General features: G+C 35.5%; 1 protein-coding gene across 3 annotated transcripts; it reads left to right on the forward strand.

The window, feature by feature from the left end:
- Positions 1 to 2,040: 2,040 nt before the first annotated feature.
- LOC113047438 (uncharacterized) lies at positions 2,041 to 13,983 on the forward strand. Of its 3 annotated transcripts, XM_026208806.1 has the most exons (9): positions 2,058 to 2,657; positions 4,772 to 4,788; positions 9,004 to 9,192; positions 9,484 to 9,586; positions 9,752 to 9,996; positions 10,087 to 10,140; positions 10,276 to 10,472; positions 11,538 to 11,697; positions 13,489 to 13,983. In XM_026208806.1, exons 3-9 carry the CDS (start codon positions 9,006 to 9,008, stop codon positions 13,623 to 13,625), a joined length of 1,083 nt encoding a protein of 360 aa, XP_026064591.1. In that variant the 5' UTR covers positions 2,058 to 2,657; positions 4,772 to 4,788; positions 9,004 to 9,005; the 3' UTR covers positions 13,626 to 13,983. The 3 variants fall into 3 exon arrangements, 2 of the variants coding, with proteins under 2 accessions (XP_026064591.1, XP_026064590.1); XM_026208805.1 differs by lacking the exons at positions 2,058 to 2,657; positions 4,772 to 4,788 and having other exon boundaries at positions 8,862 to 9,192; XR_003276250.1 differs by lacking the exons at positions 9,752 to 9,996; positions 10,087 to 10,140; positions 10,276 to 10,472; positions 11,538 to 11,697; positions 13,489 to 13,983 and having other exon boundaries at positions 2,041 to 2,657; positions 4,772 to 9,192; positions 9,484 to 9,580.
- The last annotated feature ends 452 nt before the right edge of the window (positions 13,984 to 14,435 follow it).

Genomic DNA, 14,435 nt, shown 5'->3' on the forward strand with positions numbered 1-14,435 from the left:
AATGTATGTCATTGAGAGTCAAATAAATATTTTGCAACTTATCACTAGGTTCCTTCTTTCAAAAGCTGTTGAAGTGGATTGTGGAAAAGTCATTGTGGAAACCCATAAAAACAGAGATGGTACAAATGTAATATATATGTTAAGCACAAATTCTTATAAACCATCTTGAAGAAAGTTTTGCCATAGTTTTAGAAATGTTCATCCAAAATCAACATTGTGTTTGCTGTCATGTTTTCTGGTCATGTTTTCTTATTGTTTACTTCAATTAAAAAAAAAATTATGATACTAATGAAATATAAGCTACATCCTAATGATTTATGTGATTTTTTTTCTTCATATATTATTTTCAGACATGAGCAGACCTACTGGCATAAGTATTTAACGAACACATACAAGCGCGCACTTTGGCAGAATTCAATTCAAATAGTTTATCAACAGCCATTCGGTAAATTGCCTTTAAGGTAAAATTGCGCATCAGAATGGACAAATTTGTTTTTTAAGGGAGAAAAAAAGAAATTCAAAAAATGCCAGCGAATGAACACGTAGGCCTACAAACTGTGAATAGTCGCAGTATCAGTATTGAAGGAGAGGATTTTTGTTTTTTTTTTGCCCTGCAACACACTTGAAGAAGTTCAGATAAATAGAAACACCATACACTATGTAACAATCCTTAATTGAAGAAATGTGGCAAAATATCTCTGGAGAGAACCTCATATTATTGAATTCAAAAGTGCTTCCCATATTTGGATCAAAATAGGCTACATTTGTGAACGCACATTTTCTGAATGTACTGTTAGGTGGGCGTGACGTAAAAATCGTCATTGGAGAGTGTGTGCAGAGGCTCGGAGCAGATGACCACGCAGACAGGTGCGCGTGGTCAGGAGACTTCAAAAGCAAAATTGCACATGTGCAGGCAGAGTAAAGAAGCTCATTGCCACTCGAACCTGTGCAATCTGTCAATAAAATAATATAAAGACAAAGTTGTGCAATAATTCTGGGCAATTGCAGAGCGGACCATCAGCCTGCGCATTCAGAAGTATAAATTGAAGAAGTCTCCGTCCGCGCTGGCCGTGTACGCGTCCGGATTGCTCATGCGGAAAGTATAACACGGATTACAATCGCAACTTCTTTGTGCTATTACTCCTTTTAAGATGAATCTCACAAAATTGGTCAGCTCCCGACAGCATCAGGTGTTTTATTTATGGGGAGTAGAATTATTTCAATGAATGTAACAGATTATATATCATAATAATTAGGCTATAATATTTTAAATCAGGTTGGTTTTTATTGCTGACGTAATATGTAAATAATATGCGTAGACTTGCACTTAGACCATAGTGCTGCCCGCTGGAAAAAAAAGGTTGAGAACCACTGATATAGCCTAAAGGTTGCTGTCCCATTTTATACAGGAATTGTTCATTTAAAAAAATCTAATTATATTGTTAGTTCTAATTATATTGTTAACACAAGTTCATTTATAACTTTTTTTTTACTTTTAAACTAATTTTAAATTCTCAAGGAGTTTATTAGTATTTAAATTCATGTTTAAAAAAAGGTTTTAATTCCTTAAATAATTTCTATTAATAATATGTTATCATGTTTATTCTTGTAAAAAATATGTGTTTATTCTTTAAGAAACCAAGGGAAAAAATAAGGGACAATCCGAATATTTGTTTTGCTTTACCTATTTATGTGAGCTACAATTATTCAAAAAAAAAAATAAACAAAAAAATAATAATAAAATAATGTCATTTAAAAAATACCATTGGCCTGAGTAATTTTGACCATTATAGAATTGTGACTTAGATTAGTCATTTAGGTGGTAAAAATACTGTGAAATTAATAATGGCATGGATTTTAGAGCATAACAACTGAAGGTTTATGAAACAGCCAATAAAGCATTTTTTTAAACAACTGAACTTAAAGTTGTGAACTAAAATATTATTTCAACCATACAGCATGTGAATAAATGAAATACATAATTTTCATAACATTTCATTATTCATAAAATGCACAACATTTCCCAGATAGCAAGCATAGTCAGCCCGATTCTGGCTGAGTGTCGGCACAATCGGCTGGAGTCCGGGTCGGCTGACATACTGTCTCACGTGGTCGCACCAAGACTGGCGTCTTGTAGTTGTATTAGGTACATTGCATTGTATCTGGCCCTATTACGGCTGAAGTGTGACTGAGCTGTTTGGTGCAATGACTTGGAAATTAATGATGATGATGATGATGATGATATCAACAACAAAAACTGGCCTATAATACTTGTAATGTCCATTTTTACCCAGTTGATTTTTCATGATGATGATAAAATCATGATAAAATAATAATAATTATTATTAAATATTATAATAACAGAATAATATTTACAGAAACAACAAAAACAATTAAAAAAGGGTACATAAACATGCACATTGCATTGTCTTTGTGGATGGACATACGCTGCCCGACTGGAACTGACAGACCAGCCGTCACGCTGTTTGGCGCCATTTATAAATATTATGCGGCAGACGGATATCTATCAAGCACACGGCCCGATTCTGTGGAGCGACAGTCGGCTCACTTGCTTTGAAACGGCCACAAGACGACTTTCGTCATCAATTCTAATCCCACAGAGCGGGAAAAGGGACCTCACTTCGACGCCTGAACTGGTAAGTGGAGCATTATTTAATTTTGTAAGATGTGAAATACCAAAGTCTCTTTAAGACTATTAAGGGTATTCTATAGTCTTGTAATATATATAGCACAATCAAAACGGTTAATAAATTTGTCAACAAATTGTTAGCTAAACCGGAACTCTCCAATTTGTTAGGGTAACGTTAATTAGTCAACACATTTTAGCGTTGCAGGAATTCTTAAATATCTTTTGACATAGAAATAAAATACACACTTTAGTAAGTATATTTTTCTGTATTTTTCCTTCCGTCTAGTACAGTTATTAGTACAGTTATTAACGTTAGCTTAGCTAACGTTATGTTGGATGTAAAAAAAAAAAAAAAAAAAAAGTCAGGCCAGATATAGGCATAATTTAACTAGATTTAAGCCAACAATAAACATATGTGTTGCCTTAAAGTATTTATGGGTTAATATTAACTTACTTGAGTGGTTTAATGAACTTTGACTGCATAAGTGTACATCATATAGTTTTCAACGCTAACTTGGTGCGAAGCGGTGGAGGGCATAGAACTGCAGCACGAGCGTTAAAAGAATAAAAACAAAATTATGTGAATAAACTGCAAGTTTACAGCACCCGTTACAGTATTTAAATAAGTTCACTATAAAAAAACAACAATACTTCATTTGAACGCATTAAAAGGAAATTAAAAAAGCAAATTTTGTAGCTATATTTCCATTGGTGATGCAGGCAAGCAGATGAGCCGTAAATATTTGTATGCATTAAATCATTAGGAACTGTTATGCGTAATGTGCTGTTGATTCTTCTCAGGGACATCCCTTTGCGAGTAAAGCACTAGCATATGCGACTATATCTTGACTCTGGCGACTAAATGATATCTAATATTAGCCATTGACTAATATATTATTAGATTTACTCGCCAGCGTGTGAGTTGAAGATAAAGTGTAAATTCTGCGCTAAACATTCTGACTATGTACTTCTGATTTTTATCTCGTCGAGCAGTTCAGCTCAATTCACGCGCAGTGCACCTGTGTTTGACGTACGGTGAGCTCTAGTGTGAAGACGGACCACTCGCCGTAGCTTTTTCTTACACGCGCAAATTGAGAGATTGAGAGAGAGGACGAGCGAGAGAGTCTAATTACATGCAGAATGATATTCTTTGTTGTATTTTTCTGTAGAAATAACGGAGTTCCTTAGTAGTGGGCGGAACTAATGCGCAAGCGGAATCTCATTGGCTGGTGCTCACCTACAGAGCAAATCAGTTTGACCGAATGCAGACAACCTGATTAATATTCATGAATCCATTACTGTTCTTATTAGTAGAATTCGTATTATTATTATTATTATTATTATTATTATTATTATTATTATTATTATTATCATCTTATCAGTATTATTGCTAGCCCCCCCCCCCTTTTTTACAGAAACACTGAATGATCAACAAAGAACCACCATCAGTTCTAAATTTAGTTAAAATTTCTGCATTCATACAGTTTCCAAGTTTTAATTATAATTACTAAAGTTCTTTCATTATTAAAATTACTTGATTATCCAGATATCACATTATAATGCTTCACTGACTATTAAGAGTGTACTTTCAGGTATTTAAAAATCTGTGCCATTTTAAAAACATATACAGTGTGTATTTATGTATGTGTGTGTGTGTGTATATATATATATATATATATATATATATATATATATATTTATATATATATATATATATATATATATATATATATATATATATATACATATATATACTTTTTTTTTTTTTTAATATTAACTAGGCTACCTGACTTAAATATATATATATATAAATATAATAGCACTTACTTAACATTTTGTTCATGTTTTGGTTCTATTGTGCTCATTTGTAACTTGGTTTGGATAAGTGTCTGTCATGATTAAATGTAGGCATAAATGTAAATATCTTGATGTATCTTGATGATCAGCTTCCACATAATATTTGAGTATAATGGAGCTTGCATATACCTTTACACTGGTTGCACCACTGGTTTAATATATTTACAATACACAGTGAATAAATGAGTGTTTTTAAAACAAGTGTATGATTTAGTTAATGTCAATGTTGATTAATGTTTATTTCTCACTTGTATTTTTCCTTAGGTTGGAGAAAGAAAAAGGTAAAAACATGGATAGACGTAGTCTTAGAAAACGAGCAGTGAAAAGGGTGAGTTCTTTATTTTCTTCCTTTCCTGATGAGATGCAGATCACTGGAGCTGCAGAGAATGCCACTGTGAATATCACAGAGGAGGACCAGAATCAGGGTGATCAGGGTCAGGCATCACATAAATTTGACAGTGAAGATGATTTGCAGAGTGATGATGACATAGTAAATGTCAGTACATCACTAACTGACTCTTTGTGCGACTGGGCAGTTCATTTCAGAGTGTCTTTAGTAGCTTTGGCTGCACTTCTGGCCATCTTGAGAGTTCATCATCCTTTCCTACCAAAGGATGCCAGAACTCTTCTACATACCACTACCTCCTACAGCATCCAAGTTGTTGCTGGTGGTACCTACCACTATGTCGGCATTTTGAAAGCTTTTGCAAAAAGCATGGATCGCATCTGGTCTCACATTCCAAACAGGCATGAATTTAAATTGCAGCTGAACGTAGATGGACTACCTCTGTTTAAGAGTTCCTCAGTACAGTTCTGGCCAATCCTTGGCTTGCTACAGGGTGTTGTGAAAAAGCCAGTTGTCATTGCTCTGTTTTGTGGTGTCTCAAAGCCAAGTTGTCTGGTTGCATATTTACAAGATCTTGTCAGTGAGTTGCAAGAACTAAGCAAAGGATTCTTCATCAAAGGGAAACAGTGCTTCTTGAAGGTCAATTCTGTCATCTGTGATGCGCCAGCAAGAGCTTTCATTAAAGGAACGAAAAGTCATACTGGTTACTCAGGATGTGACAAGTGTGTTCAAACAGGTGTTTATCTTAAACACAGAATGACTTTTCCAGAAGTCAACAGTGCACTCCGGACAGATCTGTCTTTCAAAATGCTGAATGATGAAGATCATCACGTGACAAAGTCACCATTAACTGATGTAGGTATAGGCATGGTGTCATGCTTTCCTCATGATTACATGCACCTTGTCTGTCTTGGGGTAGTGCGGAGACTGTTGGATTTATGGATTGCATCAGGGCCTTTGCCATCCCGCTTGTCTTCTCATCAGATGAAGCTTATCTCTAGTGCACTCGTAGGCTTAAGAGGTTTCATTCCTACGGATTTCGCTCGTAAACCAAGAGGGCTTTTAGAAAGACTCCGGTGGAAAGCCACAGAGTTGCGACAGTTCTTGTTGTACACGGGGCCAGTGGTTCTCCAAAATGTGCTGTCGGGTTCAGTCTACAACAATTTCATGTTGTTATCAGTTGCCATTTTCATCCTTGCAAGTCCTTCATTGTCTGCAGATCTTCATGACTTTGCACACACATTACTTGTGTCATTTGTGACACATTTTGGCAAACTGTATGGTCCAGAATTTGTCACTTACAATCTTCATGGATTAACCCATCTTTCTGAGGATGTTCGAATACATGGAAATCTTGACCTAATATCCGGATTTCCATTTGAGGATTATCTAGGTAAGATGAAAAAGATGATAAGAACCCCGCATCATCCACTAGCCCAGGTTATTCGGCGAATCTCTGAAATGGATCCTTTTACAGGAAATGATGAAGCTTCACATGGAAAGAAAAGGTTGCAGAAGGAGCATGATTCTGGCCCACTTCCACCCTCTATGATGAACATATCTGTACTTCAGTTCCAGGAGCTTGTCATAGGTGGTACCAAAATAGATGCATCAAGCGAGGGAGACAGATGTGTTAAGATTGGTGGCTGCATTGCTTTGATTGACAATATCCTTCAGTGTCAGGACAAAATATATATTGTCTTCAGAGAATATGAATTAATGGAACCATTTTTTGAGTATCCTCTGAGTTCATGTGATTTGGGCATCTACCTGGTTGGAAAAATCTCATCGAGGCTGAAAACCATTCAGTTATTTGACCATGTTGAGAAGTATGTGAGGTTGCCAAATCAAGACAAATTTGTTGCAGTGCCATTGCTGCACTTGTGCCACTGATTTCATTTAGCCGTTTCTTATTGTGCAGCTTTTTTTTTAAGCTGTGCTCTCCCCTTTTCTTAAAAGGGCTTTGCAAAATTCATTTGAACTGAACAAAGTTCACTTAATTTTCATCAAGCTTTGTTCATAATCACATCTACTTCTAATGTCTTTCATGTTTTACTTGTTCAATATTTTTTAAGCAGCTTTCTGAAATTGTACTCACCCTTTCTAAAATGTAAACGAGTTTGTTTCTTCATGGGAACGGATTTGGAGAAATGTGTCTCTGCATCATTGTCTCAGCAATGGATGCCCTGCAGTGAATGGGTGCCGTCAGAATGAGAGTCCAAACAGCTAATAAAAACATCACTTTCCACAAGTAGTCCACACCAATCCAGTCCATCAGTTAATGTCTTGAAGAAAAAGGTTGCACGCTTCTAACAGCTTAAGTCATAAAGTCCACTGTTTTAGACTGTTTCTGCGTGTAAACAGTGCTTGATTTGTGCAGATTTATCTCCTGACATTTCATTATAGACTCGTATTTCATCCAAAAGTAACAGTTTTAAGTTAAAAATGTCTTGATGATAGACTAACGTGCTGCTTTTGGCTTCACAAAATATTAATTGGTGGACTGGACTGGAGTGGTGTGGATTATTTTGATGTTTTTATCCTTTGTTTCTCTACAAAGTATCCATTAATGAGCATGTGATGTGAAGCTACACTTTACCAAATCTATTTCCATGAAGAAACAAACTCATCTGCATCTTAGGTGGTGTGGTACAGCAAATAACATTACTTACTTACTTAATCCTCTTTATTCCCATAAGGATAGGGACATAAGGCCACTATCATCTGACCTCATATTGTGGCTCGCTCCAGGTGAGATGCATTTCTTCCAGCTCTGATGTCACTGTCCTCCTCTAGGTGATCTTTGGTCTTCCTTGTCTTCTCTTACCAGGTGCTGTCCATTTTAAGTGCCACATTCGGGATGTGGTGCTGGTCCATTCTTAATAAATGCCCAAGCCATCTCAACCGTCTGCATTTGATCTCAACCACCACACTGTTCTTCTGTATAGCTCTACAGTACATAACTTACAGGTCGGCCAGAGTCTAGCAAAGGTGCTATGAGCCTTCCCAAGATGTGTATTAATATCTTGCCAACTGCATTGTCAGTGCCAAATGAACTTTCCAGGTAGGTGAATTCCTCACAAGCTGCCATCAACTGTGATCCAATTGGACTGATGCACATAACTTGGGTCTTGGTGGTAATGATATTAAGACCGGTCTGGTTGGCAATGTTGTGCAGCATAGTCATTTTCAGTTGCAAAGAAATTAATTTTATTTAGGAAAACATTCCAGTATTTTTCTCTTTATAGTGTACTTCAGTGGTGGACTTATTTTTATTCTGGAAGTGGAGTTGTGCTTTAATGGGACATTTCACCCGAAAATTTAATTCTGCTGTAAATTTACTAATTTGTTGCATAACGACGTACACATGGGTATTAATCTTGGTTTGCCTGTATAGTTTTTATTTTGATTCTAAAAGGGATGTAATTCTTTGACTTGCATTCTGTGAATAACCAAGGAACACAAAAATCTTCAGCTAAAAATCGTCTTTAATGTTTTGCTCAAGAAAAAAGTAACAGAAAATTTTCATTTTTGATTAACTATCTGGGTGTCAGGGCAGAAAAATAAAAAACACATACACTATATTGCCAAAAGTATTCGCTCACCCTCTTCCAGTGAACAGGTTTGACTACTTTAGTAATATCCTTGAGTACAAATCTTAATGTTAAAGCATATAATGATATTCTAATTTTATAGTAACAGTTTGGACATGACCCTTTTCTATTATAACATGACAATGCCTCTGTGTATGAGGCTTAAAAAAATCTTAAAAAATAAATGATTGATTGAGTCATTGTGGAAGAACTTGACTGGTCTGCAGAAAGCCAACTCCTAATCGCAGCTGAACACTTCTGGTGTGACTTTAAATGCAGACCTTGAGCTAAAAACTCATCACCAAACACCAAGATTGCCTCATACATAGAGGCATTGTCAAATTATAATAGAAAAGGGTCCTGTCCAAACTGTTGCTATAAAATTAGCTTTAACATTAAGATTTGTATTAATGGAAATGACTAAAGTAGTCAAACCTGTTCACTGGAAGCGGGTGAGCAAATACTTTTGGCAATGTAGTGAATGTGTGCAAAAAAAAAGTTGACACCTGTGTATATACTTGTAAATACTACACTTGTTTCTTTTTTTTTCCAAACAGACATGTTCAAAATTGTCGAATTTGTTGAGTCACATGAGGTGGAGCTGGTTCCAGCCATTTGGGTGGAGAATGGCCAGTGCTATTGGCCTAATTCACTGAGGGGTATGGCCCTTCACCTGGCCATTAAAAACAAGACACCTCCTAACTGTGACTGGGGAAGTTGGGAAGTCCGAACAATGTTTTCAACAGGTAAATTTTACATTTTCATGCTAGGTTTCACTTTTTCTTCCACATTATTGTAACTTCATTTATTCTTGATCATAAGTTAATTGTTATTTAATGTGGGATCATAGAATTCTGTAGTCCATTATTAGATTATATTGTCCACTCAGCAGCCTAACAGACCATTATTAGGCTCAGCACTGTGTTGATATGTTGTATGTGTAATTCATAAGATTAGCCTACTGAAGTACTAAGTTTTATCTAATTGAGTGATCCCGAAGAAATTTTGAAAACGTTAAATTCAACTGAATTTTGCAGACAGCTATGAAGAGGGCAGAAGGAAGGCTAAAGAGGCAGAGACCTGGTCAGACCTCCAGTCAGACGCAGAAATGTCTGGACAGAAACCACCAAGGCGTAAAATGTACAGATATTTGTTCAGCATGTCACTGGTGCTATTTCTTGATGCGTTCAGGCTGTATTTAAAGACCTGTTTTCCAGATTTATTTTTTAGAATTAGCAAGAAGTTAAGAAGGCGATTTAGAAGTTTACATTTCATTTTGATTAATTATTTTTTTGTTTAAAATAGGAAGAGTGTTCGAATTGGCCCACCTGGAGGTTGCTTACTGGATTCAGAGGAGGAGTCTGGCCCACCCCCCAAGCAACTTCTTCCACCTGCCCCCACTGTAAACCTCCCTGTAGTCATCCCAAACACCACTTTCACCCCTGTTCCCATCACCACATTGCCAGCAGCAGCAGCACCACCACCACCACCACCACAAGGGTCATATACAGAGATGTTGCAAAATTGGCAGCCGATGGACGATGTCCCACGTGAGTGTATTCCTTCGCTTTTTATTTGACTTTCTTTTGTAAGTATTTCATTTGTAAGACTTTTTCCTCAATTCACAAATTCTTTTATAGCGCTGCGGAGTTGTCAGACGTTCCGAATTGCCCCCCAGCAATCATCCGAACCAGGTTGGTCCTACAGTGATTTCCACTCAGTCATCTTACTTTTAAGTTTATCGTTTTTTAAATAAGACTGAGGATGACATTGTACAGTTTTGTAGTGTGTATTATAATTGTAAAATATTGTAAATGTCTTTAACTTAGCCCTGCTGAGGGAGGTTTTAACAAAATTAGAGATGGTGCTGGACCAGCAAACCACCATCCTCAGATTGTTGCAGCTGCGGGAAGACCAGGGACAGCTTTTGGACATTGAGGAAGGTTTGCTGCCCCTGCAAGACCTTCCACGACTGCTCAGCCTTGAGCAAAGGATTCAGCAGAGCCCAGATTACAAGCAAAAACTGGTAAGATGCTTTCTTTTTTTTTTTTTTTTTTTTACAATTGTTTGCACAATTACACGGTTACTGATCTTTTGTTTTGTTTTAACTGGTACATAAATTAGGGCTGTAATGATACGCTCTCTGGAATCAATCTTGTCGTAATTCTTGGGTGCCAAATTGTTATGCAATTGACCATGTATATTACCATACCAGGTATGGGCAAACTTGCTCCTGGAGCGCCGATATCCCTGCAGAGTTTAGCTCCAACCCTAGTATATATCACATGCCTATAGCCTTCCAGTAATCCTGAAGACACTGATAAGTGTGTTCAGATGTGTTTGATAAGGGTTGGAGCTAAACCCTCCAGGACCCAGGCTGTAAGGGTGGTTTCTCTACAGTGGTTCAGGCTGTAGGATAGCCAAAGGACTAAGAAGCGTTATCAGCACAATGGTATAAAACTGTGCATTTCTCGTCTATTACCACGCACTGCCACTTATACCAACATTGGAAATAAGTGCCGTTAGAATAGCTAAATATGTGGGAGAGCATTGAGGGAGTATATTGTATTGCAACTTCACTATTAACCTTGAATCACTAGTTAGAGAAAAAGAGGGAGAGAAAGCAGAGCCCCAAGAAGAGCTCCAGCAAAGAAAGGAGGCAGCAGAGGAAAGTGACAGAGCAACAGTTACAATCTTCTTTTATCCCTTCTTTGGCCATGTGTATAAAAACCAAATGTGAGACATTCAAAGTGACTATTCAGCAGATTACAGCTTCACCCACTGTGCAAAAGGTGACAATCAGAAGACCATCGATGTGTACACATGTTGACACAGGACTTGATCAATGTCAGCACCTCTGTGCCTTCAGGAATGGCACTTGTAGTAATAGAAAGGGGGTGGAAACAGCAAAACAAACATCTTTGTCCAATTTCAAATATCTTTGGATAATTTCCTGACCGTTTTTATAACAACCTTTCTTTAATTATATATTTTTTGTACTTTAATTAATTGTTGAAATATACATATTTAAACAATGGATATACAAAAATGTTTTATTGAGAATTTTTTTCTTTTTTTAATTCTATTTCAGATAAACTGGTTGGGGCTCATTGGTGGGGCAGATGTGCGCGACTGCACCTGGCGCATATTAAAGAGGTTGATTGCCAACTCTCTGGCGAAGAACCTTAATTGGAGAGGAGTCAATGGAAAGACTTCAGTGGCCACTCTTCAACTCAGAGAGGTTGTGATTGGTAAGGAGACAGTATACCCGATTTCACAGACAAGTCTTAAGCCTAGTCCCGGACTAAAATGTAATTCTGAGCTATTTCAACTGAAAGAAACTTGTACTGACTGATCTTTAAATATATCAGTGCCTTTGTTTTGTCTCAAGCTGCATAACAATTATTTTTTTATTAAGTCACATTTATAAAAAAAATTACTTAGATGTCCTAATTGAACTATGGACTAATCCTGGCTTAGTCTAAGCCCTGTCTGTGAAACCAGGCCTATATATGTTTACATACAAAGTTAGCTATTTCTGTAGTGGGTACGAGTAAATGCAGTTTACTTGCTAACACATTTGCAGTTGTTATTATAATTTTTTTTCTATAATAATTTGTATTTAATCAATCTGAATATTATAACAATTATTTAGAATAATTTAAAATAATATATTATTAATAAGCAGTAAACTTAATTACTGTCATAAATATTAGTTTTGTATTTTTACTGTAATAATAAAATAATAATAATTATATTTCATATTAATAGATTATTTAATCACTCTGAATGTTATAAATAATAATGTAAAATAATGTATAAAATAAATTGAAGCAATATAATTATTAATTAATTCTAAAACTAAACAAATAATAAAGAATTGTCATTACTACCATAGTTTTACTGTATTATTATTATCATCATCATCATCAACATCGTACTGATTAAACTATTAAAATGCTATTTAATATTATTAGTCGCTTTTTTAATAAATTGTAATATTATATTAATTATGAATTATAATGTACAATATTAAGTATTTTTAAAATTAAACATAAGTAAAGAATTTTCATTACTGCCATAAATATTAGCTTTGTAGTTTTACTGTTGTAATAATAATAATAATAATAATAATAATACAAATATAAAGATTATATTTCATATAAATAGTAGATGATTTAATCAATCTGAATATTATATTAATTATTAATAATGCAAAATAATATATAAAATAAATTAAAATAATATAAATATTAATTAATTTTAAAATAAATAATTGCCATTACTACCATAAATATTAGTTTTGTCATTTTACTTTATTATTATTGTTATTATTATTATTATTATTATTATTATTATACTGATCAAAATATCAAAATTATGCTTAATATTAATAGGAAATTATTTTATCAATCTTAATATTATATTAATAATGTAAAATATATAATATAAATTAAGTAAATTTAGAATGCAACAAAATGATGTTGTGCTTGCATTTACCGTTTCCCACATTTGTGTGCATGTTAATGGAAGTCAATATAATGAAAAGTGCATTACTCAGAGCAATGAGAAGCATAACACAATTTTTTATTTTATAAAATGTATTTATTAAACAAGAATGAAACTCCCTACTGATTAGAATTTACTGCAGTAGGTGTATGTTACATGGTCCATGTTAACATATATTACAGTACAATATTATTACTAAGCTTGTATAAATGGTAATGAAATTGAAAGGCTTTAATTCTTTTGTAATTTTAGATTTGGAATATATTTCTGAATGGTATACTTGTAGAAATAGCAAATTAATGTTTTATTCAGTTTTATATTATGGTCTTTGAATTTGGTCTTCTGGTCTGTATTTACGTATTTACGTATGTTTGGAAGTGATTACATTTGAGTGAAAGAGAAAAAAAATCTCATCCAGTCATATAAAAGATCTATGTATAAAAGAGCAATGATAACCAAAGTATTGAGAAATTGTTCCTAGGGATTTTAAATTTCATAGAGACCTTACAACATGTATTTCTTTATTTCAAAAGGTGCAGTTCGGAGAAACCCCATAACTGCTAATGCCGCTGAAATGGAGGTTGAAGGGACCATAAGAAGGTGGCTCCAGCTAGCAGCCGATCGAGAGGGCGGGCGCAAGAGACGGCTTTTGGAGAAGGCAGCTGTCTAAAGTGCACTTGTGTCTCTGTCTGTGTTGAGGGGTGGGTGGGCATGAAAGGGTTTCTGCATTTGTTCATGTATATGTTCTAAAATATGTATTTGTTCGTTATTTTAATAAAATCCCTTAAAAAATGTAAATGGTTGTATTTGTGTTTTCCTGATAAATTTAAGTATGTTTGGCAGTTTCTGGGCCACATCTGGCCCGGGGACCAAGCCGACTCTCAGCCAGAAGTGTCTTAGTGTATTTGGGCCAGACCTGGGCCAGATAAAAACACTAAGTCTTTTTACAGGGTGTGGGCCGCTTCTGGGCCAGAGGAAACTGTTTATGTATGCTTTCAGTAAATGGGCCAGTTTTGGGCCGGGGACCCAGCCAGAACTGGGCCAGAACCAGAGCAAGGATATGGCCCAGAGGTGGGCCAGAGAAATTTTGCTATCTGGGTTCTGGTGTTTGGATTTGTACTTCAATATAATGAGCTCCAAGTTTAAGAATAGCCCTAGACTAGTTTCTCTCTCTCTCTCTCTCTTTAACAGCATTAGCTCAATGATATACGTCTTCCTTCCGTTAGAATTTTCCTGCCTTGCTAAATGTTGGGCTCATGATCAATAAGTTGTATTCGCCTCAATCTGATTCAGTAAAGTGAAACCGCAGACAGTGAAGCTGCATCACTGAGCGCACGGGACTGGCTGTGAGGCGGGAACAGAGGATTCCGCTTGGTCTTAAAGCCTCCCGCAAACATCCACGATCACAAATAACAATGATTTTCATAAAATAATTATTAATTATTAATTTATGATTTGTTATTATCATTATGCTCTTGTG

Source organism: Carassius auratus, chromosome 28, assembly GCF_003368295.1.
Source record: "Carassius auratus strain Wakin chromosome 28, ASM336829v1, whole genome shotgun sequence".
NCBI classification, from domain to species: Eukaryota; Metazoa; Chordata; class Actinopteri; order Cypriniformes; family Cyprinidae; genus Carassius; species Carassius auratus.